Source organism: Podarcis bocagei (assembly GCF_964188305.1).
Source record: "Podarcis bocagei genome assembly, chromosome: 2".
Classification (NCBI taxonomy): domain Eukaryota; kingdom Metazoa; phylum Chordata; class Lepidosauria; order Squamata; family Lacertidae; genus Podarcis; species Podarcis bocagei.
Window position 1 is genome coordinate 13,388,666 of NC_138126.1, and position 27,805 is coordinate 13,416,470.

Sequence of the window (27,805 nt, forward strand, 5' to 3'; positions counted from 1 at the left end):
CGAGGTCTGACTGTATCTCTGTGGCCTGTCCCTGGATCAAATGGCTTTTCTTCTTTAAGTTCTCAAAGCTCTTAACCTAGCCTGTCATCGGAACTAGCCAGATGTTTATCTGAGAACCAGTCACAGTCAGTTCATCATTTGAGAAATAAAATTTTAGCGGCTTCTTGCCCCCAAAAGGGCAACTAAAACATTCCATTTTGGCAACTGCAACCTTGGTTTAAGGAGCCATTTGGCACCTAGCTTATATATCGGAGTTTCTAACCCTGATAAGGAGCACAGGACCACAGGTCCACGTAGCTCAGCACAATGAGGGTTTCAGGCAACCCTACCAGGATGTGCCCCCGGGGCTTGAACCAGGACCTTCTGCATGCAAAGCGGATGCTCTGCCACTGGATTGCAAAAGAAAGAGGGGAGAGAGGCGCCTATTCCCTAGCCATAGGAAACCAGAATGCAGCTCTTCCGCCTCCTGAATTTGTCCCCTCCAGGCACCCTTCCCCTCTTGCTCTGCAATGCCGAAACATGCTCCTGCAGGGCAACTCACCTTGGTCCTCCTCCTCCTCCTGCAGCCATTCAAAAGTTGCCCTCCCCTGGACCAAGGAGGCGGGTCAGGAATAGGCCCTTTCCCCATCTGCCTTGCCTAGCATTCCCGGGCCCCTCTAGGAACAAGCATCTCTCTCACTTTAACGCCTTCTGGAAGTCTGCATGGGAAAAAGCTCACGGCTGCTGGTGCTGTCACTCTGTGCCCTGTGCTAGATTGTCTATGGCTTCTTGTCCAAAAAAAAAACCAAACAAAATTCAGAAGTGCTGGTTTTGTTTTTCTTTAGTTGAGATTCCTGCTATGCCAAGGGGGTTGGACTAGATGACCCCTGGGGTCCCTTCCAACTTTACAATTCTATGATTCTATGACCCTCTGGGCTTCATGAGCAGTTTCTCGCCTGTGTATACAACTCGGCAGCCAAAAATGCCTTAAACTCTTGCATCACAAGCAAAAGAGGAAATTCTAGCTGTTTTTTTTCCAAAAAAAAAACCTTATGTGGACCTAAGGCACCTAATTAAGATTCACTGCATTTATTTGTTAGATAGATAGATATTGAATTTATATACCATCCTACACTTGGGGGGTCTCAGGGTGGTTTACAGAATAGATAGATGACAGACAGACAGATAATAGACCCTTCCTACAAGCCTGAAGTTCACGCTCTGTCCCAACTCTATCCACTCAACAACCCTGTGAGGTGGGCCAGGCTGAGACTCTGCAACTGGACCCAGGTCACTCACTGGTCTTCATGGCGTTGTGGGGTTTGGAATACATATCTCCAAGGGTTCCAGTATTACAGAGTCTCTGGGGGTGGGGCTGCGGGGAGGCAATCCTGGACTGACCAGGTCTGCCAATGTTGCAAAACGTTATGAAATGACTTTACTTTAATAATAAAAAGTGGACTAGCATCATAAACACACTTTAATATGTCACCACTTTTGTGCGGTCATAATTTAAAGCTGCAAATTTAAACGTTTTATTATTTTTTCACAACAATTCTTAGAAGTTCATACTTAATGAATCTGATAAAATATCAGAATAATAAGAGATATGTAGCGTTAGAGCATAAGAAGTTGCCTTACTCAGAGTCAAGACTATTCCGTTCAATATTAGCTTGACAGGCAGCAATCTTTCTCAATGGCGGCCTCATTCATGTGAAACTCTCAACTTTCCTGATTTAAAAAAAGGTCATGGAAGATTCTTCCTTTTTCTCCAAGGCTATTATGAATCATTTTTTCTGGTTTTAGATGTTTTGCCTCCACAGGTTTTCAACTTTTGATACTATTGAAGCCTACGATTCTCATCATTATCATCATCATCATTGAGCTGTCTTGGAAGGCAGGAGATAAATAACCATATTTATCAGATACATATAAGTAAATAAAGGAAACAAGAAAGTGAGATGGCATGGCAGTCCCCAAAAACACAGGCAAGAATTCGGGGGGTGGGGGGTGGGATATGAGTCCAGAGCGCTGCTGGATCCAACCTAAAACCTCTCGAATCCTGCATCCTGCTTCTCACCACAGCCAACCAGACTCCTCCACAAAGTCTTCTGCATCCGACTGTCAGAGGCACTACGGTAATTCTTCTGAATACAAAATGCTAGAAACTGCAGGAATCATAGAATCATAGAATCATAGAGTTGGAAGAGACCACAAGGGCCATCGAGTCCAACCCCCTGCCAAGCAGGAAACACCATCAGAGCACTCCTGACATATGGTTGTCAAGCCTCTGCTTAGAGACCTCCAAAGTAGGAGACTCCACCACACTCCTTGGCAGCAAATTCCACTGTCGAACAGCTCTTACTGTCAGGAAGTTCTTCCTAATGTTTAGGTGGAATCTTCTTTCTTGTAGTTTGGCTCCATTGCTCCGTGTCCGCTTCTCTGGAGCAGCAGAAAACAACCTTTCTCCCTCCTCTATGTGACATCCTTTTATATATTTGAACATGGCTATCATATCACCCCTTAACCTCCTCTTCTCCAGGCTAAACATGCCCAGCTCCCTTAGCCGTTCCTCATAAGGCATCGTTTCCAGGCCTTTGACCATTTTGGTTGCCCTTGTGCTCAGGCAGGTCCAGCTTGCTGGTTTCCCGCAGTCATACTGTTGGCCACCATGAGAACAGGACGCCCATCTGGCTGGGCTTCCCCAGCCATTCTGGGCGGCTTCCAACAAAATATTAAAATACAGTAATCCATCAAACATTAAAAGCTTCCCGAAACAGGGCTGCCTTCAGATGTCTTCTAAAAGTCTGGTAGCAGTTCTCTTTGACATCTGGTGGGAGGGCGTTCCACAGGGCGGGCGTCACTACCAAGAAGGCCCTCTGCCTGGTTCCCTGTAACTTGACTTCTCGCAGTGAGGGAACCGCCAGAAGGCCCTCGGCACTGGACCTCAGTGTCCGGGTAGAATGATGGGGGTGGAGACGCTCCTTCAGATATACTGGGCCGAGGCCGTTTAGGGCTTTAAAGATCAGCACCAACACTTTAAATTCTGCTCGGAAATGTACTGGGAGCCAATGTAGGTCTTTCAGGACCGGTGTTATGTGGTCTTGACGGCCACTGCCAGTCACCAGTCTAGCTGCCGCATTCTGGAATAGTTGTAGTTCCTGGGTCACCTTCAAAGGTAGCCCCACGTAGAGCACATTGCAGTAATCCAAGCGCGAGATAACCAGAGCATGCACCACTCTGGTGAGACAGTCCGCGGGCAGATACGGTCTCAGCCTACGTACCAGATGGAGCTGGTAGACAGCTGCCCTGGACACAGAATTGACCTTTGCCTCCATGGACAGCTGTGAGTCCAGAATGACTCCCAGGCTGCGCACCTGGTCCTTCATAAACAATATGAACAATAATAAACTGTAAAAAAATAATTCTGAAATGAAACAAAGCCTACAGTAAGATGGAGAATAATGTTTATTTTTGCATACTTCCACTTTATATTTTTTATTATTGTATATATAATATGAATTTTTTTCCATTTGTTGCAAGAGCCTTCTTTGTGGAACCTGGTTCAGCAGCATCATATGGCTCATGGTAAATCCAGCAATGGAAAATTTCTGTAATGCCTCTCTAACCTTGATGCCCTAAGCATGGCCTTATTTTGCTTAATGGTTAATCCAGCCCTGGTTGGGGCGAGGACCAGCCCTAACTTCCCCTCAGCGGGCTTGGCACTTCCTTTTTCTCCTTGCCCTCTTCTTTCTGGGAGGAGCCCTTTTTCTTTATAAATGTTTGTTCATGTATTTCCTTACCATCTCTTTACACCAGCCTTGGACACTCAAAATGTGTCTTTCCCTACTCCTGTGATTGCAATCTGTTTTGACTGTTTTTCAGAATTTTAAATTGTTGTAACCTACCCTTGGTCCTGCTGGTGAAGAGCAAGTAATAAATGACCGGTAATAATAGTATTACGATATTCACTAACTTTCCAGACCAGTCAGAATTGATGGTGCCAATTTCGTCTTCCACGCTTTAGCAATTATTCTTTTTGCTGCTTTCAGCAAATACGAAACCAGAGCCAGATCCATCTCCACTACTAACCCTTCTAAATAGATCAATAATATTATTTTTGGATCATTTGGTAATAAACACCCGGTCATTCTAAGATAACATTTTGGACAGTAAAGCAATAAGTTTGAATTACCAATGTGTGTGTCTGAGAAAGTCAATAAAGAATCAGATACTGTTGATATTGCATACTGTATTGATATATATGTATATTCCTTCCAATCTACAGATATAATTTGTGGTGGTCTCCTAGCCCAGATCCATTTGTAGCCTTCCAAAGCTAGTCCCTGCTGAATAACTCTCATTTTCACACAAATATTTCAGTTTTAAGGTCTATAATTTCATCATTATAGAACATACAGTTGTACCTTGGATCCCAAATGCCTTGGTACTCGGACGTTTTGGCTCCCAAATGCCACAAACCCGGAAGTGAGTATTCCGGTTTGCGAACATTCTTTGGAACCTGAACATCCAACGGGGCTTTCGATTGGCTGCAGGAAGTTCCTGCAGCCAATCAGAAGCCGTGCTTTGGTTTCCGAACGATTTGGAAGTCAAACGGTCTTCTGGAATGGATTCCGTTCGACTTCCAAGGTACGACTGTATTTTATTATAATTATGCTCTGTATTTCAATTACCTCCCTTTTGAGTACACAATTCCTTAATTGACCCTTGCTTATTAAGTGCTTCCTGAAGGATCTTATTGCTCTTAGAAAATTAACTGTCACGGGAAATGGGGTTGCTTGTGTGCAAACCTCTAGCTGTTCCAAACTGCTTAGGGGTTGGTGGTGTCTTTCCCTGACTGAGCAGCTTGGGTGCTGCTGCTGCTCAGTCGCTCGACGAATCCGTGAGTGGGCGTCTCCTAAATTTCCTCCAGCATAAGAGCTCCTTGACGGACAATCTTCGCCTCGCCTCTCTGCGCGTAACCCTTCTGCGCAGAGTGGGCGTGCCTAGTGGTGCCCCTCCACCCTCCTCACTTCCTTCACTGCCAGAGTCTCGGAGCCTTTCCTCCGAGATGCTTTCTCCCTCTCCCTTCTTCCTGGTGTCACCTGGACATTCTTCCCCAGATGACGTTCTCTCTCTACCCTTACTCGTTCCCTCTTCTGCAGAGTCTGGAAGCACCGCCTTCCCCCTCTGCTCCGATGTCAGTTCCCTGTCATTAACTGTGCCCATATAAGCTACTTTGAGGCTGATGAGAGATTGAAACTTTTTTCCCATTAGGGAAATTAATACGAATTGCTTTGCTCTGTGTGCATTCACTTGTGAGGAATACAACTATAGCAATCATGGACTAACCCAACGCCTGCTCCAGGGGATTTCTACGGCTTCTTCACTGAATGGGCTGCCATATGTTTGAAAAGGTTCGTTTTACGAGTGAAACACTGACCACAGTCCAGGCACTTGTATGGTTTTTCTCCTGTGTGAGTCAACTGGTGCCGAGCAAGTTTTGAGCGTATACCAAAATATTTCCCGCATTCAGAACACAGAAATGGTTTCTCCCCTGTGTGCATTTGCTGGTGGCGGATCACAAGGTAACTAAGGCTAAAACATTTGCCGCAGTCGGTACATTTATATGGTTTCTCCCCTGTGTGGATCCTCACATGGACAATGAGGTCTCCTTTCTGGCTAAAGCTTTTCCCGCACTCAGAGCACTTGTACGGTTTCTCTCCTGTGTGCATTCTCCGATGTTTAGTAAGCTCGGAGTTTGTATTAAAGGCCTTATCGCAGTCTGAACACCGATAGGGCTTTTCTCCGCTGTGATTTCTCATATGGATAATGAGATTTTGCTTGTAATTGTAGCTTCTGCCGCAGTGCAAGCATCCATAGGGTTTCTCATACGTCTGCGATTGCTCCCCTGAATGGATGATTATATGTTTGAGAAGGCCATCTTTTCGGCTAAAGCTTTTCTTACAGTCTGAGCATTCATATGGTTTCTCGCCTGTGTGGGTTCTCTGATGTCTAAGGAGATCGGAGTTCATAACAAAGGATTTGCCACAATCCAAACATTCATATGGTTTCTTCTCTGAGTGGAACTGTAGGTGTGCTGTGAGTCTCCCTTTTCGGATGAAGCTTTTGCCACAGTCCGGACATTCATATGGAGCCTCTCCTGCATGGAGTCTCTGATGTGCAGCAAGTTTGTAGTTTGCTTGGAACGATTTGCCACATTCCAAGCATTTATATGGTTTCTCTTCCGTGTGGATTCTCTCGTGAAGAGCGAGGTTTCCTTTCCGAGTAAATTTCTGCCCACAGCCTGAGCATTCGTATGGCTTCTCCCCAGTGTGGATTCTCCTATGTGCGGCTAAATGCGATTCCTGCCTGAACCTCTTGCCACAGTTCCAGCAGTCGTAAGGTTTGTTTTCTGAGTGGGTTCTGTAATGTTTAAAGACTTCCGAGTTTGTAGAGAAAGATTTCTCGCACGCTGAGCATTTGTAGGGTTTCTCCCCGGTATGGGTCCTGGCATGTGCAACCAGGTTACATTTCTTATTGAAGCTTTTGCCGCACTCTGAGCATTCATGCTGCTTCTCTCCCGTGTGGGTTCTGAAATGTATAATAAAGTCAGAATTCATGCTGAAGCTTCTCCCGCACACGGAGCACTGATACGGTTTCTCCCCTGTATGATTGCGCTGGTGTCGAAGGAGGTCGGCGTTCTTACAGAAGGATTTCCCACAATGCAAACACTTGTACGGCTTCTCTTCTGCATGGATTCTCTCATGCATAGCAAGATTTCCTTTCTGAGAGAAGCTTTTCCCACATACGGTGCATTCATAGGGTTTCTCCCCTGTGTGGGTTCTATAATGTCTAATAAGGTTAGCATTCCTACAGAAGGTTTTCCCACAGTCTGAGCACTTATAAGGCCTCTCTTCTGCAATGGAGGCGCTGTTCTCACATTGTGTTGAGGTTACTTGTCCCTCATCCTTCCCTTTTGACCCCTCGGCTGAGATTTCATCCAGGTCTTTGCTGCTTTCTGAACATCTAATCGTCTTATTTAATATCCCGCCCGGATTTCCCACCCGTTGTCTCAAAACAGCTTCCACCTTCACAACGCACGGGGTATCTTGCTCTTTGGCTGTCTGCACTGCTGCCTGCAGTGGCTCCCTCAGCTCAGAGCTCTTCAGCTCTGGGATCTTGTTAGCTTCCTCATTCATAGACTCCATATCTGAAGGAAAGAGAGATTCAACTGTGAGTCGACACCCTACATCCAGAGGTCATGAAACAATTGCCAAAGAGAGACAGAGACTGAATACGCACCATACATTTAAAGCACATTTTCCTCTCCAAAAAATCCCGGGAACTTCAGTTTGCCTCTCACAGAGCTACAATTCCTATCAGCCTGGGATTCTTTGGGGTGTGTAGGACCCTGTGCTTTAAATGATGCGCCCGCAGCCTTGGCCTAGCGACCATGAAGCCTGAGGCAAAGTGAGACAGTCAAGCTACTCTGAAGGGACTATTGCTGAGTGGTATTTATTATTTATTTGTTTTTAAGTACTTTTTATACCAGCTTTCAGGGATAAAACACCACTGTCATGGAGATTCACAATACTATTAAGTATTATTATACATATTATATCCACACTAAGGGAGCTGCGGTGACTGTCCATCAGCTACCAGGCCACATTCAAGGTCTTTTGTGACACACACATAAAAGCCCTGAATAATTTGGAGGCCGGGTTACCTGAAAGACTGCCTACCCCTGAAGAGACACTGTAATAACACATCAACAATCAGAGGAAATTTTAACTCATGACACTGCACTCTACAGAGTATCACACGGCAGTGAACCAAAAACGTACATTTTCTAACATTGCCCCTGCACTGTGGAAGACCCTTCCCCCACCACACCACACATAATTCTGACATTTTATTATTTTTTATATTTTGCTGGAAGCCACCTAGTGTGCCTGGGGAAACCAAGCCAGATGTGGTAACAACAACAACAACTATGAGTAACTTCTGCCACTTCGTTTATTGAGACAATTTATATAAGACTTCATTATCTCTAAGCAGCTGCAATCTTGCAAATATGTATCTTTTCGCCCAGACTTCCCTTGACCCATAAGATCAGTCCCTACCATTCCTCTTTCAGTATTGTTGATTTGCTGTTCTCATAAAGCTATTTTATTGTTTTTGTGTTGTTTTATTATGCCAGTTAGGGACTTACTTATTTTTAAAGTTAAGTGATCCATCTAGTCTAGCACCCTGTTCTCACAGTGATCACCAGATGTGATTCCCAACAAGTGGTGTTCAAAGGCAGAAGTGGTGCTTCCTACTGTGGCTAGATGGGACGTGTTTGCAGAGCTATTTCTGTATCTATTTGATAGATTGTGTGTCTGTGTATGTGAGACAGAAAGAGAGAGAGGAGGAGCAAGGGAGGTTTCTAGCTGGAAGTAACTTAAAGTGAGATTGCAGCCTTGGAGCATGATTCTGCCACAGTTTTTTCTTTTGGAAGTTCCTTATAGGCATAACCCTTTAGTAGGATTCTGCTTTAAATAAAGCCAATGGTACTAAGACGCCTAAAGGCTACAGACACACCATACATTTACCGTAAATCACATGGCTTCCCCCCAAGAATCGCAGAAACTGTAATTTCCCCATCACAGAGCTACAATTCCCAGCACCCTTCACAAACTACAATTCCCAGACTTCTTTGGAGGGAGTCATGTGCCTTAAAGGTGCTTTAAATGTATGGTGTGTATGTAGCCTGTCTTCAGGGCTCTCTAAGGGGCATTTATTGCATATGGCTGTGTATACACTAAACAGGAGAGACATGTTCTTTCCTTCCCAAGAATTCTGGGCATTGCAGTTTCCACCCCGCAGAGTTACAATTATCAGCAACCCTTAACAAACTACAGTGCCCAGAATTCATTGAGGGAAAGACTGTGCTTGAAAGGTGTAGCATTCACACAGCCCTAGTCTCTTGAACAGCATCTCTTAACAGCTATAAATATTGTGGCATCAAAAAATGTTTGAGAAATACCTGTGGGTTCTCCCCGTTCCCTTACCTGCACAAACTGCAGTTTGGTCAGGGGACATGAGATCGTCCTCACAGCAAGAGTCTGTCCACCCTCACCAGCCTCAGACCTCAAGGAAACCTGGCTCCTTTTTCATGGTTCTCCATTTCATGTTGGGTCTTAACCTGCTGAGTTGAAGAATTTATTTATTTTAATTTTTTGCTTTATTAAATTTATACCCCTATCCCTCTTCCCAAAGGAGCCCAGGGCAGCAAACAAGTCCAGCAAAATCCAATCCAGTGTCAGACTGGGAAAGATATTCAGCAGGTGCCGAAAAGACAACAGAAGCAACACCTTTATAATAATCAAGAAGAAGGCATTCCAAACAGCAGGTGCCACAACACTAAAGGCCCAATTCCTTCATTATTCCTCCTCTTTTATTGCTGCATTTTAATCCCACCTTTCCCCAAGAAGTTCAAGGGGATGTGACCTGTGAGATAATTTAGGCTGAGAGATTGTGACTGAGCCCAAGCTCACCCAGTGAGTATCATGGCTGAGTGGTCTCCAAGGTCTTAGTCCAGCTCTCCATCAACTGCATCACCACCACAGGAGTGGACTTCCAGATAAGACGGCATCTGGAGAAGGCCGTTCCTTGGGAATAAGTGTTTCTCGTTAAACCACCCTGAGAATTTTAGCTCTGCGGGGAGAATAGGAGGTACTCTAACAACCCTTGGCACCTTTAACAAAATGCAGTTCCAATTATCTTTTGAGGGACGCCATGACTGTTTAAAGTGGTATCCTACTGATATAAATGTATAGTGCAGATGGGGCTTGAGTGACCTTCATTCGGTCACGGTCTCTCATTCTGGCCTTCCTCTAGCAGCTTTTCTCAACCTGTGGGTCCCCAGATGTTGTTGAACTACAACTCCCATCACCCCTATATAGCAAGGCCAGAGCTCAGGGATGATGGGAGTTGTATTACAACATCTGGGGACTCACAGGTTGAGTACCGCTGCAAGGGTTGTTGTGAGGATAAAACAGAGGGGGTGGCTATTGGGTTGTTGTTTTCATTTTTATTATGTATTTTGTGGTTTTATATCTTGATTTCATTCTGTGAGCCGCCCTGAGACCCCCGGGGAAAGGGTGGTATACCAATTCAATTAAATAAATAAAAATAAATGAACACTCCACCACTAGTTCCTTGGAGGAAAAGGCCAAATATAAATGAGGAAAACAATCCAATCCAAAATATGCCCCCTACCTCTAAATGTAAGCATCTTAACAGGGCAATTCTAGATAACGGTAAACAGAGAAAGTTTTTGTAATAGATAAAGATATACCGTATTTTTCGCCCTATAGGACGCACTTTCCCCCTCCAAAAATGAAGGGGAAATGTGCCTGCGTCCTATGGGGCGAATGCAGGCTTTCGCTGAAGCCTGGAGAGCAAGAGGCGTCGGTGCGCACCGACCCCTCTCGCTCTCCAGGCTTCAGGAAGCTATCCACAAGTGTTGCGCGCCGGGCGGGAGTTCCCCCCGGGCGCGCAAGGCTTGCGGGTGGCAGTCTGCAGGGCGGAGCACGGGGCGCCCTCCAGAGGATGCCCTGTGCTTCGCGCAGGTGTCCGCAAGGCTTGCGGGCGGCAGCCTGCAGCGCAGAGCACGGGGCGCCCTCTGGAGGACGCCCCGTGCTTCGCGCAGGTGTCTGCAAGCCTTGCGCTCCCGGCGGGAGTTGCCGCCGGGCTCGCAAGGCTTGCGGCAGCCTGTTCTGGGGGCTGGGGTCGGGAAAATAATTTTTTGTTATTCATTCCCCCCCCCAAAAAAATATGAGGTGCGTCCTATGGGCCAGTGCGCCCTATAGGGCGAAAAATACGGGAATGCTGTGAAAAGGTATGAGTAAAAAGAAACACTGTGGAAGTGGGGGTGGGAAGTCAATTTATGAAATAATATAATTATTGATATGAAGACAATTGTGAAACTGTTTGAAATTTTTTATATATTGCAAAAAAACCCAAAACAAAACAGGACAGACCTATACGTGTCCATGCAGAAGGAAACCCCATTGAGTTCAGCAGCATCTACTTCTGGACTTTCAAACAATGGATATCAAGACCCTGGATTTCTTTTTAAGCTGCCTGAGAACCAAAGTAAATATAATGTACTCACTCAGCAGGACTTGGAATGCAAAAGAATAGGAAGGAGGAAAACCCACTGCCAGCACCTGTGTTCCAGAAGATCACCCACCTTCACTCCCTTTCTAAGTTTGTCCCCTCTGGGCACCCTTCCCCCTTCCCTTCCCTTCCCTTCCCTTCCCCTCTTGCTCTGCTTTCCCTAAATAGACTCCTGCTGTGCAACTCACCTCCTCCAGCAGCTGTTCAAAATTTGCCTGCACCAAGGAGGCGGGGCCAGGAAGAGGCTCTTTTCCCATTCCGCATTCCAAAGCCTCTCTAGGAACAAGCCTCTGTCACTTTAACTCTTTTCAGGGTCTCAAAGGCCCCCATCTGCACTATACATTTAAAGCAGCATTATTACACTTTTAATCAGTCATGGCTTCCCCCAAACAATCCAAGTTTTTGTTAAGGGTGCTGAGGGACCCCATACCTCTCACCGAGCTATCACAGTGGAGTCTTTGTTGGAAGTCAAGATTTAATTTAGGAGATGATTTATTTTTGATGTGCTTGGTATTTTTATTGCTTTGTATTTTTATTGTTACACCTAATTTGGAATTACACAAGGATTCATTTTACTGTACATTTATTGATACATTTTCATTTATTACGTACGGCTTCTTAAATTTTGTTACGTTTTTGTGACTGTGAGTATGAATTGTGTTATTTTTTCCCTGACGCTGCAAGCTATCGAGCGAAAAATTGAGCATTTTGTTGATGTTGCGAGAAAGGTGGCAGACAAATAAAAGAATTAAGTACGACAAATGGCAACTGCTGATATTATTCCGCATCATAGTCTTCTTCTTCACCCCACTCCCATAAGGCAGGAATATGCACAGGAGGCATTCCGGAGAAGGTGACTCAAGACAAATGAAGATGATGAAATGGAAATTAGGATAGCTCAATGAAAATGTCAACCCAGTGTATGGCTGATTTCCATGTTAGGGATCATTAGGAAAGATTTTGAAAATAAAACTGCTAGCATCACAACGTGTGACTGCATTTGGAGTACTGCATACAGTTCTGGTTGCCTCACCGGAAAAAAGCTATAGCAGAGGTGGAAGAGGTCTAGAAATTGACAATCAAAAGGATCAAGAGGCCAGAGCAAAAGGTGCAAGGATTTCTGCTTCATTTAGAAAAAAAGGCATGGCGTGGAGAAATTTGGCTAGGGATTATTTTTTCTCCCTCTCTCATCACACTGAAAACTGGGGGCATCCAATAAAGCAGAAGGGAAGGAGATTCCAGACAGACAAAGGGAATCACATCTTCACAAAGAGCATAGTTAAACTATGGAACTCACTGCCACAGGAGGCAGTGATGGAGGCCAAGCCCTTTTCCTAGACAGGTGGCGCATCATAGGTCCCCTCAACCTTCCCCACTCCGTCAATTTCTGATGGAACCAGCCCTGGCTCTGCTGTTAAAACATTTCAAGACGAGGGATGACAATACAGGATAGATCCACTCACAAAAACATCTGGCACATTATTACAGAAATGTGTTCTACATAAGCCATAAAGAAGCTTACTTTTAAAAAAAAGGAAAAAAAGATTAAAGCATGTCTGCATTTACTTTATTAAAGGGTTTTGGCTGTTTGGCTGCAATCCTCTACCCACTTCCTTGAGAGTAAGCCCCATTGTGCCCAGCGGGGCTCACTTCTCAGTAGACATGCCTAGGACAGCAGTTTCAATGTGTATTATTTGCTTTATCAAGGATCAGGAACCCACCAGATATTGATAGACATCTACAGTTCCCATCATCTCTGGTTAATGGATGAGGCAGATGGGAGCTGGAGGCCATCCATATCTGGAGGGCTATCGGTTTCCAATCCCTGCACCTTATAAACCACCAGCAGAACTCCATTAGGACTCAAAGGTGGGAGGCGAATTATATTACTTGATTTTATCATTAACCAAGGAAATATATGCATACACATGTTTATACGACTGTGTTCATGGAGCCCTAATAACAATAATAATAATAATTTTATTATTTGTACATTGCCCATCTGACTGGGTTCCCCATCCACTCTGGGCAGTTTCCAACAGAATATAAAAACACAGTTAAACATCAAACAGTAAAGGCATCCCCTATATAAGGCTGCCTTCAGGTGCCTTCTGAATGTCATATAGCTGTGTATTTCATTGACATCTGATGGGAGGGTGGTCCAATCACTACAAAAAAGGCCCTTTGCCTGGTTCCCTGTAACTTTACTTCTGACAGAGAGGGAACCACCAGAAGACCCTCCGTGCTGGACCTCAGTTTACAGGCTGGATGATGGGGATGGAATATTCCTTCAGGTATACAGGGCAGAAGCTGCTTAGGACTTGGAAGGTCAACACCAACACTTTAAACTGTGCTCAGAAATATACTGGGAGACCACGTAGAGCCAGTGTGGTGTAGTGGTTAAGAGCGGTAGTCTCGTAATCTGGGGAACCGGGTTCGATTCCCTGCTCCTCCACATGCAGCTGCTGGGTAACCTTGGGCTAGTCACACTTCTCTGAAGTCTCTCAGCCCCACTCACCTCACAGAGTGTTTGTTGTGGGGGAGGAAGGGAAAGGAGACTGTTAGCCGCTTTGAGACTCCTTCAGGTAGTGATAAAGCGGGATATCAAGTCCAAACTCTAATTCTTCTTTAGAACCAGTGCTATATGTTCCCAGTGGCTGCTCCCAGACACCAGTCCACATTCTGGATTACCTGTGTCACCTTCAAGGGTAGCCCCACGTACAGCACATTGCAGTAGTCCAAGTGGAAGATAATCAAAGCACATACCACTTTGGCAAGACAGTTGGCAAGCAGGTAGGGTCTCAGCCAGGGTACCAGATGGAGCTGGTAGACAGCTGCCCTGAACACAGAATTTACCTGTGCCTCCATGAGCAGTTTTGAGACCAAATGACCCCCAGGCTGCGCACCTGGTCCTTTAGGGGCAGAGTTACCCCATTCAGGACCAGGGTGTCTGTCACATCTGCCTGCTCCCTGGCCCCCAGAAACAGTACTTCTATCTCGCTGGGATTCAGCCTCAACCTATCAACCACCATCCCTCCTCCAGACACTCACGCAGGACATTCACCACCCTCACTGGTTCCGATTTCACACTTCCTAACGGCCTTCTTGAGTCTAAGCATCTCCTACAGTATAATTTCTCTAATATGCAGTAAAAGATCATGCACGTTTCAACAGAGTATCTTCTCCCAATAGGAAGATTCCTCCAAGGCTGTCTCTGTGTGGATTCTTCTGTGCTTAATAAGAACAAGGAGATCAGTGAAACTTTCCCCACATTCTGGGCACTCCTGCGGTTTCTCCCCTGCATGCATTCCCATATGCTCGACAAGATTATTTTTGTGAGGGAAACTTTTCCCACAGCCTGGGCATTTGTGGAGCTTCTCTGACGTGTGGCTTCTCAAATGTACCACAAGGTTTCTCTTGCGAGTGAAACCCTGCCCACATTCCAAGCATTTATACGGTTTCTCTCCTGAGTGGATTTGCTGGTGCTGAACGAGGTGATAACTTATCCCAAAACTTTCCCCACATTCTGAGCAGTTATATGGTTTTTCTTCTTGGTGGCTGGCAGCGTGTTTGACAAGGTTCCTTTTGTGAGTAAAGCACTGTCCGCAGTCTGGGCACTGATAGGGTTTCTCCCCTGTGTGGATTTGCTGGTGTCTAATCAGGCAAGAGCTCAGACTAAAACATTTCCCACAAACGGTGCATTTGTACGGCTTCTCTCCCGTGTGAGTCCTCTTGTGGGCAACCAGGCCGCCCCTCTGGGCGAAGCTTTTCCCACAATCGGAGCACTTGTACGGCTTCTCCCCCGTGTGCATTCTCCGATGTTTGGTAAGTTCAGAGTTTGTGTTGAAGGTTTTACCGCAGTCTGTGCATTTAAATCTCTTTTCTCCAGTGTGAGTTCTCCTGTGCACAATGAGGTTCTGTTTGTAATTGTAACTCCTGCCGCAGTGCAAGCATTCGTATGGCTTTTCCTGAATGTGCAATTCTGTCCCAGAATGAATCACCAGGTGTTTGAGCAGGCCGTCTTTCCGACTAAAGCTTTTCTCACAATCTGAGCACTTGTACGGTTTCTCTCCTGTGTGAGTTCTCTGATGTCTAAGGAGATCAGAGTTCATAATGAAGGATTTCCCACAAATGGAGCATTCATACGGCTTCTTCCCGGAATGGAAGTGCATGTGGGCAAGGAGACTCCCTTTCCGGCTGAAGCTTTTACCGCAGTCTGAGCAATCATAGGGCGTCTCCCCGGTGTGAAGCCTCTGATGCTCTATGAGCTTAGATTTTGCACGGAAGGATTTCTCACAGTCCAAGCATTTATACGGCTTCTCTTCCATGTGGGTCCTCTGATGAAGAATAAGGTTCCCTTTCTGGGCAAAGCTTTGCCGACAGTCTGGGCATTTGTAGGGCTTCTCCCCAGTGTGGATTCTCAGGTGTGCCACGAGGTGGGCTTCCTGACTAAAGGTTTTGCCACAGTCCCAGCAGTCGTATGGTTTGTTTCCTGGGTGAGTTCTCTGATGTCTGAACATTTCAGAGTGTGTCCTGAAGAATTTCCCACACTCTGGGCATTTGAATGGCTTTTCCCCTGTGTGTATTCTGTGATGTCTAATAAGGTCTGCATTCACACTGAAGGACTTCTCGCAATCCAAGCACTTGTATGGTTTCTCCCCAGTATGGCTTCTCTCATGAACCACAAGGTTCCCCTTCTGAGCAAAGCTTTTCCCACAGTCCAAACACTTAAAAGGTTTCTCCCCAGTATGGATTCTCGCATGCGTCACTAGCTTAAATTTCTTATCAAAAGTCTTGCCACAGTCTGGGCATTTATGTGGTTTCCCTCCCGTGTGGGTTCTGTGATGTTTACGAAAGTCAGAGTTCAGAGTGAAGGATCTTCCACAGTCCAAACATTTATATGGTTCCTCCCCTTTCTGGGGTTGGGGACGTCCAAATTCAGTGTTGTTGGGGCAGGATTTATTGCATTCTGAGCACATAAACATTTTGTCTTTTGTGTGGATTCTCTCATTTGTAGAGAGGTCTCTGTTCTGAGAGAAGCTCTTCCCACAGATGGTGCATTTAAGTGGGTTTCCCCCTGTGTGCATCTTCATATGCGCAAGCAACTGGGTTTTTGTTTCACAGCTCTTCCCACAGTCCGAGCACTGAAACATTTTGTCTCCTGTGTGGGTTCCACAATGCTTGATAAAGCCAGCATCCATACCAAAGGAGTCCCCAAAGTCCAAAGATGTGTATATTTCCTCCCTTGCAGTATGATCCCATTGATTTTCAGAGGTCATACAGGAGGAGTTTCCACCGTCTGAGCATCCATACAATTTCACTGCCGTAAGGTTCCTCCCACAAGTAATGAGGTTTGCATTCTTCTCTTCTTCTAAAATTACTAGTCCCTTGTCTTTTTCCATCTCTCCCTGCGCTGAGATTTCGCTTTGGTCCTTGAAGCTTTCCTCACCCAGGGTGGACTCATCCACTCCCAACCCCATGGGCTTCCCTTGTTGGCTTGACAATCCATGTTGCTGTTCAGCAGCTTCTGCCTTGACATGGCACTGAGACATGTTCTCGTCCAGTGGTTTCACCAATATCTCAATCTGTTTCTGTTGTTCAGACATTTCTACCTTGAGATTATTCTTCACATCTCCATTATCTGATGGAAGGAAGAGAGGAGACAGTGTGAATCATGCCTGAAACATGATGATTGATGATAATGTTAACTGAGCTACAAAATAAAGCATGTAATGAATCAAATATGAGACTCTGTCGCCTGCTCACTTAACTTGTCCGCCAACCATCCTCACCAAAGCCACTCTCTTCCTTCACTCCTCACCAAAGCAACAAATTAATACAATACAATACAAATAGCATATTATATTGTACAAAAAAGTAAAGTAAGCACAAGATTCACAATCATAATAAAAAAGACAGGAAATCCTATCATTAGAGCTCTTTGATTACTACGATGCACAATCCTGATTATAAGGTTAGTAATTAGACTCCTATTTTGCTCTTCTCTCTCAGCTATACCAAGGGAGCTAGCTATGGAGGCCCTTAAACTGGATTTCATAAGTTCCAAGTTTTAAAAGCTGCCAAATATGGGGAGATTACTGTCTAGTTTGTGTGTGAAATAAAAAAATTCTGTAAACCACTTATTTAGCTCTCTCTAGTCTCCTCTTGTTCAATGGGATTCACATCTGAAGAGACATGCATAGGATTGTGGCACACACTCCCAAGTTAGTCTGTACATAATGCAGTCATAGCCAGGCTTATGTCAAAACATACTGGGAAGAGAAATTGTTCACATTTAATCCTCCTCATTATCAGCGATATATAATGTCAAGCCATTAAAATCAACGCCCTAAATAAATCAATTGTTTTCAACTCTAACGTTACCTATCACCTATGTATAAATATTCTGGATTGCAATGTTTTGATGCTGTTTTTCAGTGCTGTGCAAAAAAACAACAACAAATGATCTTAAATAGTTCAAACCCACAATTGTTCAACAGGGGGGAGCCTCCTTTCTCTGACTTCCTACCCCACTGCACCCCACCCCCCCGAAAAAAGCCCAAGACACTTCACATGCTGAAATTCCTTCTGTACAACTATTAAAGAAGCCAGAAGCCTGTTCTCCTTAGCATTTGGCCACCCTGATTATAATTTTTGTTGTTGTTTAGTCGTTTAGTCGTGTCCGACTCTTCGTGACCCCCTGGACCAGAGCACGCCAGGCACGCCTGTCTTCCACTGCCTCCCGCAGTTTGGTCAAACTCATGTTCGCAGCTTTGAGAACACTGTCCAACCATCTTGTCCTCTGCCGTCCCCTTCTCCTTGTGCCCTCCATCTTTCCCAATTGTAATAAAGTGTGCCAATAAACTGTACAGTGGTACCTCGCAAGACGAATGCCTCGCAAGACAAAAAACTCGCTAGACGAAAGGGTTTTTTGTTTTTTGAGCTGCTTCGCAAGACGATTTTCCCTATGGGCTTGCTTCGCAAGACGGAAACGTCTTGCAAGTTTGTTTCCTTTTTCTTAACACTGTTAATACAGTTGCGACTTGACTTCGAGGAGCAACTCATAGAACGCGGTGTGGTAGCCTTTTTTGAGGTTTTTAAAGACTTTGGTGATTTTTGAAGCTTTTCCAAAACTTTCCCGACACCGTGCTTCGCAAGACGAAAAAAATCGCAAGACGACAAAACTCGCGGAACGAATTAATTTCGTCTTGCGAGGCACCACTGTACTGATCTCATTCACCAGAGAGCTCAGTTGGTTACAGCGTGGTGCTGATGACACGGAGGTTGCAGGCTCGATCCCCACTAGGGACAGCTGTATATTCCTGCACTGCAGGGGGCTGGACTAGATGATCCTCAAAGGTCCCTTCCAACTCTACTAATTCTATGGTTCTATCTGTGTTTACTTGGAAGTCAAGCCCCCACCGAGTTGTGGGACTGATCCTGAATAAATACGCGAGACTGCAAGATTATACACCTTCACATGGAAATGAACCCTACTTAATTAAGTGGGCTTACTTCTCAGTAAAATGCACAGGGGGTTGTTCCCTCCCACCGAAAACCACAGGCATACCTGCTTTGAAATGAAGCCCGCTGGGTTGAAGTGGGATTACTCTTCAGTAAAATGCTCAGGGGCTTGCTCTGCCTGACACCCCCAACCCCTGCACACGTGCCCAGTCGCGTGTGCAAGCGGCATTATCCAGCCGTGTACATAAAGGGGACGCTGCTCTGCTACGGGAGATCCGCAGGCACCTTTGGGCTCCTCCGACTTACCTCTCCCGCAGCCACCGGGTGGAAAAGGGACGGGCGCAGACAAAAGGAGCTTCCCCTTTAAACAGCAGAGGAGGACGAGAAAGAGACCAGGCCGCTCTAGGAACAGGTACTCGGTCGATTTAACTCGTAGGAGGCGGATTCAGTTCAGTTCTGCGCGCGGCTCCTTGGCTGCCTGAGCTGAGCTGAATTTTAAAGCTGGGGTTTCTCGTTTGCTCGTCTGTTTATTAATCTGTGACTGTAGCTGCCCTTTAATTTTTGTATGGCTTCTAAGCTGGGTCACAGATGCGTGCATTATTAATTTAAAAAGTAAATAAAAACATAGAGTCATAGAATTGTACAGTCGGGAGGGATCCCGAGGCCATCTAGTCCAACCCCCTGCAATGCAGGAATCTCAACTGAAGCATCCATGGCAGATGGACAGCCAAAAAACCCCTCTTCCCAGCAGAACTAGAAGAAAATCCTCCTTCAGATTTCCCACCATTCCGTGTTTATTTACAAGCCAGATGGACAATAAAGACTTGTTTGTTTCAAGCTGCGTTTCCTGATAACTGCCGTATTTTTCTTATTAGCAATTAAGAGAATTGCTGCTTATATTTAATAAATAAATGCATTTCTAAATACAACTAGCCTTAGTGTCCATACTACCTTTTTCTGTGTTTATGGTTTGCCCCTTTGCCCTGGAATCAGTTCACACAAAAGGTGAGCTATAAATATTTTTAGTAATAAACAAATCACTACTGAGGTGCCCTCACAATTGTGAAGACCGAATGTTGGGTGGTTTCTTTCATTTGAAGGATTTTTATCCAGACTCTCAACCATTACCAAGACATTTGAAAGGGACTACAGGACTCAGACATAACCTGGTTGAGTTGGTATCAAGCAGGTTTCTTTATTAGACAGGAGCATATTAAGCAGCAAGCTCTGCAAGATCTCACACCACTTGAGCTGTTGTTTCTTATCTCTGAGGGCACGTAGGGGGGCTTGGTGTCTTGTATTTATATTTTACTTCTTTGTGTTGACATGGGCTTTGCAGAGGGCCTGAAATGAATGTGGAAGTTAGATCGGAATATTTTGATTTAAGAAAAATTGCTGGAATCCTGCATGGTTAAAGCTGCAATTTAAATCAGTATCATCTACTATGAGAGAACAAGCATTAAAAATAGCATAAAGATTATATAAGACCCCTATAAGATTGTTTCAAATGAAGATATTTGAGACTATGTTAGAGATGTAAGGAATCAGGTTCATTCCAATTTATGTGGTGGATAGTGGAAAAGTGTCCCAGTTCTGGACTCTGGTCTTTGCAGGAATTACTAAAATGACTGGACAGCAATTACTGAAACCTCCAGAATTAGCCCTGCAAAACCTTTCTGGAAACAACGGGTTGTCATTTCAAACCTCTAATTTGTTATCTTCTTGCAGCTAGTTGTTGGTCAATATTGGAAGGACCTCTGAGGCTGTCTGGGGCAAGCCACTGTCCACCTACCCTACAGCTGATGTCATACAGGTAAGGGTGGGTCTTGACCCAAACCTGCCTGGTGCAGCTCCCAAAGCACCTGAGGACCAGCTGGTGGAGCCTTTGAAGTGTTGTGCAGAGCAGAAACCCAGCACTATGCAGGATGGCTTTCCCCTCTTATCAGCTGATGCAAAGGGAGAAGGATGTTGCTCAATGCTGGGCTCGGGTGCATGAGAGAGCTTTCTGCAGGGAGAATCTATATACACTGGTAGAATACCTAATATTAGATTTGCAGTGTCTCATTCACATGGTTGCCCTCGGATGTTGCAGTCAACAAGGGACTCCATGTACCCATGTGAATATATGAGCATACAAGCAACTTTTTATTGTGTTAGTATTTGGAAGATCTGGCGGGCTTCATTAGGCATTAATCTAACCAGGGTTTACTTTCTGCTACACTGTAGTCTATGTAGTCTATAGAGTCACATTTCCTGCTCTGACCTCACTCTTGCGCTAAAGCTACTAGCTGCAGTTGGACAAACATTTACCAGTATGTGCTTTCTGAAATTGGCTGGAGCATCTGGGGAAATTGACTGTTTGTAAAATTGACTGGGCCATTTTGGCCAAACAATTTAACATCCTTTGCATCCTGTGGGAGGTGCAGGGAGCGGCTGCATTTAGGATGAGAGCAAACAGCAGTTGGGGGTGGGCTAAAACATTTAACCTGTTCATTGTTTCAGGGCTGGAACACAAATAAGTTTCTGCAGCAAGGCTCCATCCTCTAATCTGCATAGTTATGGCACTGCTGGTGAAATAGGGATAATACCATGGCAGCAAAAGGAAGAAGTTGCAGCAAAGAATCAGAAGAACTCATGAAACACCCATTAAATATTCACATGAATTTATTATAATTCATATATCACTACCAATGGAAAAAAGGAAGCTGCCTTGTACTGAGTCAGACCAGGCATCCATTTAGCTCAGTATTGTCAACACTGACTGATTCAGGCATATTCCCAACCCTACCTAGAGATGCCAGGGTGTCATGAACCATTTCGATACAGAGGAATGGTGGGAAGAACCAGCTGGGGACCCTCCAAGGAAAAAAAGCTCAGAGGGAGTAGTGATGGGACAACAAAGCGTGGTCAGAGAGAGAAGACTGGGTAGGTGTTGGGAGCCAAAGGGGTAACAGGGCTTAGTGAGCTGGTGGAGTTTGTGGCAGAGAGAAGTCCAGAATCAGAATCAGAAGTTGAAGCAAGAGAGGAGGGAGACCAAGAGGCAGAGATGAGTCAGGCTGGGGAAGAGTCAGAGGTGCCTCTGTTAGAATGTGTCTGTTATGTACTGAAGTTCGCACCCTGGACCAGCAGGGGGATACTGTAAATAGTTATGCAAATGAAGGATCAAAAGTGACGTTCAGTGATTGGACAGTTTTAGAAAGTTGTTACAGTAACGTGGTACTGGAGCTCTATATAAGCAGGCTGACTGAGCCCTTCAGTTCAGTTCTGTTCCAGCTTACAAATAAAGAGCTGCTTTGGAAAAATTGCTGTGTCGTCTGATATGTTCACCCACAACTTAACAGCGTCCAAGGGAACGGGGGCAATTGGCAGGCCCCCAGCTGGCTCCAGCCCACCGGACGGCAGCTGGGCAAACTCCGGTCCTTGGAACAGCATGTAACTGCAACTCAAGCTTCAGAAACCCTCAGAAGCTGAGCATGCAAGCCAGCAGAGATAAGAACTCTTCGCAACAGAAGGGCAGATTAGAGGCTGTGTAAAGCGTATTTACAGGCATTTTATTCAGCATCAGGACAAAGGAAAAACATGTCTGCTCCCCTTCGTGTCCAAGCAAACAGCATAAGCAAAAGCTATACACATAACAGAAGTCCCAGCAAGCTGTGCTGTGCTGGAGTGTAAACAGACATGTGATACACAACAGCCTGTTCCTCTTAAGGTGGAACGGAATATCTTAACAGCCTCACCCCCCCCCCCAGGAGGTCTACTGCCCTGACCCCCTTGTCTCCCAGAACAAGAAGAGGCATGAAAAGGTTGGTAATGTACAGACTCAGTCTCCAATTGCTTGATAAAAACCCTGGAGAGGAGGGAACTTAGGCAGCTGTCGGGGACTGGGCAGAGGAGGAGTGGTGGAGACCGCGTCCCCATCCTGATCCTTCCAGGGAGGAGGAAGAGGAAGACAGTACAGATTTACAATGGGGGGTTTGAGGGAGGTAGCAGCTCAGAGGCAGATGAGGGGGAAAGCGGGGAAATCATGGGGTAGCTGGAACAACACCCAGCCAACATGTCATTAGAAAGCATTCCAGACCTGCCATCTCCCAGAACCCGGCGAGCCTTAAAAGTAGGAGAGCAAAGAGCTCAAAGGCAGAGGGCACTTAGTGGCACCCGTAGAGGAAACAATGAGAATGACAAATGAGAACGTGGGAGAGACGGGGGGGGGGGCAGATTTGCTCAGGACAACGCCATTATCACAGAGGCTGGGTTCTATAGCCTCTCTCTGTAAGGATTGAAATAAAAAAGGACGTTAAGAAACTTTTTCTTGTCTTTATACTTTCCTGGGCAACAGGCCAGGAGCCGCTGACAGCATCCTGACAGCAGCTGTGGGGAGATGGGGACCTTCAATCTCAGCAAGTACTTCATGGAGGCTAGACCAACCAGAGATGAATTAATATGCCCATTGGGCCTGACACTCCTGTGCAGATCGTGTTTTTGCTAATAAAGAGTTAACTCCAACTTGCACAGTAGTGTGATTTACTGCTGGCTCACGTCTGACACAGGGACTGAACCTGGGACCTTCTGTGTGCAAAAGAGATGCTCTGCCCCTTCTATGCAAAGCACTTTACAGAGCAATGTAATCAGGGTATATGCATATGTGTCACGGGCAGGGCAGGGAGGAGGAGTAAAGATCTGTGCCCCGAGGAGCTTACAAGCTAAACATTGAGAATGTAGGACAGAAGAGAAGAAAGGGGATCAGGAAAGCAGGGAAAGAGTAGCAAGGGATACATGAGGGAAAGTTGCTGTACTTTCATTTCAGTGGCGAATGAATAGCACACAATAGTATCACAACAAAGGGAGAAGAATTTCTCTCCATCTACTTTCTTCACATCATGCACAAGTTTATAAACCTTTACCATATTCCCCACTTACTGGACTCCCCCCACCCCCCACCCTAAACTGCCACCTTGCCAAAGGCTATGGGGAAAAAGCAGTCTATAAATGTAAGAAGATGAATAAATAAAGGAGAATGAAAAGGCCTCAGTAAAAGACAATTTCCTATGCTCAAAGTTCATTTCCCTGACTTTACACATTAGCCTAGGTCCAGGCCACAGCAATTTCCATCAATACATTAGAATACTTTTCGAGTTTACTTAATACATAATATGGATAACACTTTTTAAAAAAATAAAGGATCCAAGTGCATCCAAAAGGATGAATATTGTTCAAAAAGCCAAACAAAAAACCTTAAAATAATTAAAATATCTTCATGCACCACAGAATTAAAGGCTTTCCCCAGCCTAGCTTTGTCTATCTGACCAATTTATTAAGAGCATAAGAAGTGTCATCCGAGTACAGTGGTGCCTCGCAAGACGAAATTAATTCGTTCCGCAAGTTTTTTCTTCTTGCGAGTTTTTCGTCTTGCGAAGCACGGTTTCCCATAGGAATGCATTGAAAATCAATCAATGCGTTCCTATGGAGACCGTCCGGGGACAGAGGGGAAGCGCCGCGCGCCTTCCCCTCTGTCCCCGGACCTGTTTAAAGCAAGGGAAGGGGCAGCGGGGAAAATCGCTTCTCCCCGTTGCCGCCCCTTGGTTCAAAAGGGGTCCAGGGAGAGAGGGGAAGGCGCGCTGCGTTTCCCCGCTATCCCCGGAGCTTGCGGGGCAAGCTTCATTTTGCGAAGCAAGCCCATAGGGAAATGCGTCTTGCGAAGCGGCTAAGAAAACAAAAAACTCCTTCGTCTAGCGAGTTTTTCGTCTTCCGAGGCGTTCGTCTTGCGGGGCACCACTGTAAATGCCTTTCTGGTCCAGTCCTTTGACCAGAGTGCGATGTTGCCATACAGGTTGAACATTCCCAAGCTGATCCCCCTCAGGCCCACTTTCAAGGCCTGCTGTGAATGGGATTTCCGACACCTTAATGGACTCTCAACTGTTTAGTAGGCTCAAAGCCCACCTTATGTATTTTTTAATTGTGTCCCTTCCATGTGGACTCTTTGATGTTTAATAAGGGTCGATCTGAGGCTGAATTCTTTCCCACAACCTGGGCATTTACCATATACGGTTTCTCTCCTGAGTGATTTCTCTGGTGTCTCACAAGGTGGTGGTTGTAAATAAAGCCTTTCCCACACAGTGAACACCGGTATGGTTTCTCTCCAGTGTGGATTCTCTCATGTCCCTTAAGTTGCGAAGGCCTGTTGAAGCTTTTCCCACACTCTAAACATTTATATGGTTCCTCCCCTTTGTGGGTTCTCTCGTGATTATGAAGACTTGACGTCTGGTTGAAGCTCTTCCCACACTCAGAGCATTTATATGGCTTCTCACCGGTGTGGATTCTCAAGTGGACAACAAGATTCGATTTCAGGCAGAAGCTTTTCCCACAGTCCGAGCATTTAAAGGGCTTCTCTCCAGTGTGGATTCTCTGGTGTCTGCTGAGGCTCGCTTTCTCACCAAAACCTTTCCCACAATCAGAGCATTTATATGGTTTCTCTTCCACATGCATCCCTTCATCTGCAAGGTGGGTTTGGTGGTGCTTAATAAAGTAAGATATTTGCCTGAAGCTTTTCCCACAGTTTGGGCATTTATATGGCTTCTCTCCAGTGTGGGTTCTCTCGTGTTCTTTAAGGTTCCCAGCCTGGCTGAACCTTTTCCCGCAATCTGAGCATTTATAAGGTTTCTCTCCTGTGTGGGTCCTCTGATGGGCAATGAGATTGGAGCTTGTGCTGAAGGATCTCTCACAGCCCAAGCATTTGTACGGCTTCTCTCCTGTATGGAACCTGTGGTGGGTTGTGAGCTCAGATATTTTTCTGAAGCTCCTCCCACAGTCTAAGCAGCCATATGGTCTTTCTCCTGTGTGAGTCTTCTTGTGCTCTTTCAGGGACCCTAAACGGCTGAAGCATTTCCCGCAATCAGGGCATTTGTAGGGTTTCTCCCCAGTGTGGATTCTCACATGCAAAACAAGACTGCCTTTGTGGCTGAAGCTTTTCCCACAATCGGAGCATACATACGGCTTTTCTCCTGTGTGGATCCTCGCGTGAGCAATAAGGTTTCCTTTCTGATCAAAACTCTTGCCGCAATCCAAGCACTTGTATGGTTTCCCTCCCGTGTGGATTCTGTGATGTCTAACAAGTTTGAAGTGTGCGTTGAAGGATTTCCCACAGTATAAGCACTGGTATATCTTCTCTTCTTGGGTTCTGCCTGAGCTGTTCCCCAATTCAGTCAGTGTCTCTTGCCCCTGACCTTCACAGCTTCCCTCGTGGTCTCCGATCTCATTTTGCCAAGATTTACCTCTGCTCTTCTCCAAACAGTTTTCCTGTTGCCTCCACGGTCCTTGGGGACTTTCAACAGCTTCTGGAGTTTCGGAAACATCCCCTTCAGGGATTTTCTCGGCTGCACAGAGTTCCCCTTGTTCAGAGGCTTGCCATGGATGATCTACACTGTCAGTTGTGCTCCCCTCACCTGATGGGAGAAGAAAGAGACTACAAAGTGAACACACTTTGTATACGGTCTAGCCACTGGTCTAGGTTAGATTACTCCAATGTGTTCTATGTGGGGCTGCTTTTAAAGACAGTTTGTGAGTTATTTGTCACCAGTACGCTAGTTGGTGATCAGCAGAAGGAATGGAATGTGACCTGGTAATATCCGGACAAGCACTGCAAAGACTGAACAATGGAAAATAGTAATGAACTCTCCCAGCACACTGGGTCTGAAACAAAAATGCATATGAAGGACTACACACGTGAAATGGATTTTATAATTATACGATGTAACAGAGGTGCTGTTTTTTAAGGGGGGGGGAGTCATCAGCTGCAAGAATGAACTAACAACGTGAAGTGAAGGATCAATTGGACACTAAATAAAAGATGATGCGGATACAGGAGGAAATGATTGACACATGTTTGTAAAGGAGCGGGAAACCTGATAGTTTAAGAAATTGTAATAAATTAAAGAAATTTGATTTGTAATACTCTAGAAAACGAATAAAAAATAAAAAAATAATTTGAAAAATAAAGACAGTTTGGAAACTACAGCTAGTGCAGCCAGATTAATGACAGGGACCTGAAGGACTGAACGTATTGCACAGATTCTGGCCCGACTGGCTTTCCAATAGTTTCTGGGTTCAATTCAAAGTGCTGGTTTTGAACTATAAAGCCATAAACCCCTCCCAATATGAACCAGCCTGTATCAGAGACCCTTCTCTGTGAGCTCTAGCCATGGAGCTACCAATTGCCACCATGAGACCATCAGAAGGCTGGGAAGCAGCAGGTCTGAAGAGCCTGTGTGGTGTTAGTGTTAGTGGTTATAGTTCCAGTTACAGATAGGTTGGTCTGCCATAGTCAAAATAAAAAAATTCCTTCCAGTAGCACCTTAAAGACCAACTAAGTTAGTTCTTGGTATGAGCTTTCGTGTGCATGCACACTTCTTCAGATACCTGAAGAATATCTGAATATTCTTCAGGTATCTGAAGAAGTGTGCATGCACATGAAAGCTCATACCAAGAACTAACTTAGTTGGTCTTTAAGGTGCTACTGGAAGGAATTTTTTTATAGTGGTTATAGTGTTAGACTAGGACCTTGGAGACCAGGGTTTAAATCCTTACTTGGCCATGAAGCTCACTGAGTGACTCTGGCTCAGACTCTGCCTCTCTCAGCCTAAGCTCTACCTCACGGGGTTGTCATGGGGATTAACTGAAGAAAGGGAGAACCACCTTAAGCTTGGAGGGAAAGGTGGGATATGCAATAAATAAATAATGCCTGGTTCATGTCCTGTTAAGAACCCACTCTGAACAGCATATTTTCTTTCCACACTATTATAATTGCTATTTGCAATGGGTTTCAATGCTCTTAGGTTTCTGGCTGAAAAGCAGGATAAAAGTGCAATTAAATATAGATAAGGAAGTCGTTTCCCTAGCTATCCAGCTGTTTTGCCACTAGGGGGCACATTGATTTAAAACAGACAAACCCTGAAGAACTGAAGGGCTTTCCTGAGAAAGGGAGTTGTTCTTTCAAGACCAGCTACAGGCTTAAGTTTCAACAGATGCCAGGCAGGGACTTAGCCTGTGCACCACCACCCAGCTCTAGCTCAGAGAGGAGATATGCACCAGCCAGATTATCCTCTGTACACCAATAGGCCAGAGATGTTCAGGTGTTTCCTGATGGCCCCTATAAAAGCTCCCAAATCAGCACTCAGACAAAGCAAGAAGACTCTGCTAG

The 27,805-nt window shown here is 45.3% G+C and overlaps 3 protein-coding genes across 11 annotated transcripts in view; all 3 read right to left on the bottom strand.

The window, feature by feature from the left end:
* The window catches only part of LOC308580362 (uncharacterized protein), a 148,788-nt gene that overhangs the window by 114,396 nt on the left and 6,587 nt on the right, over positions 1-27,805 (bottom strand). The window lies entirely within an intron of this gene.
* LOC308580409 (uncharacterized protein) overlaps positions 1-27,805 on the bottom strand; it is an 83,189-nt gene that overhangs the window by 26,188 nt on the left and 29,196 nt on the right. For 5 of the 7 annotated variants that reach the window (XM_081181970.1, XM_081181969.1, XM_081181972.1 and 2 more), the window contains one exon: positions 13,113-16,789. In XM_081181970.1, coding sequence (XP_081038096.1) covers positions 14,316-16,789 — 2,474 coding nt within the window. In that variant the 3' untranslated portion in view covers positions 13,113-14,315. Of the gene's footprint in view, positions 1-13,112; positions 16,790-18,718; positions 18,988-27,805 lie in introns of those variants that run through there. The other 2 variants (XM_081181973.1, XR_014004822.1) reach the window with 2 other exon arrangements.
* Positions 3,430-11,104, bottom strand: LOC308580607 (uncharacterized protein). 2 transcript variants are annotated; one of them, XM_081182515.1, is made up of 4 exons: positions 11,010-11,104; positions 9,036-9,172; positions 5,200-7,192; positions 3,430-4,756 (listed from the first exon to the last, which is right to left on the bottom strand). In XM_081182515.1, exons 2-3 carry the CDS (start codon positions 9,064-9,066, stop codon positions 5,355-5,357), a joined length of 1,869 nt encoding a protein of 622 aa, XP_081038641.1. In that variant the 5' UTR covers positions 9,067-9,172; positions 11,010-11,104; the 3' UTR covers positions 3,430-4,756; positions 5,200-5,354. The 2 variants fall into 2 exon arrangements, with proteins under 2 accessions (XP_081038641.1, XP_081038640.1); XM_081182514.1 differs by lacking the exon at positions 11,010-11,104 and having other exon boundaries at positions 9,036-10,320.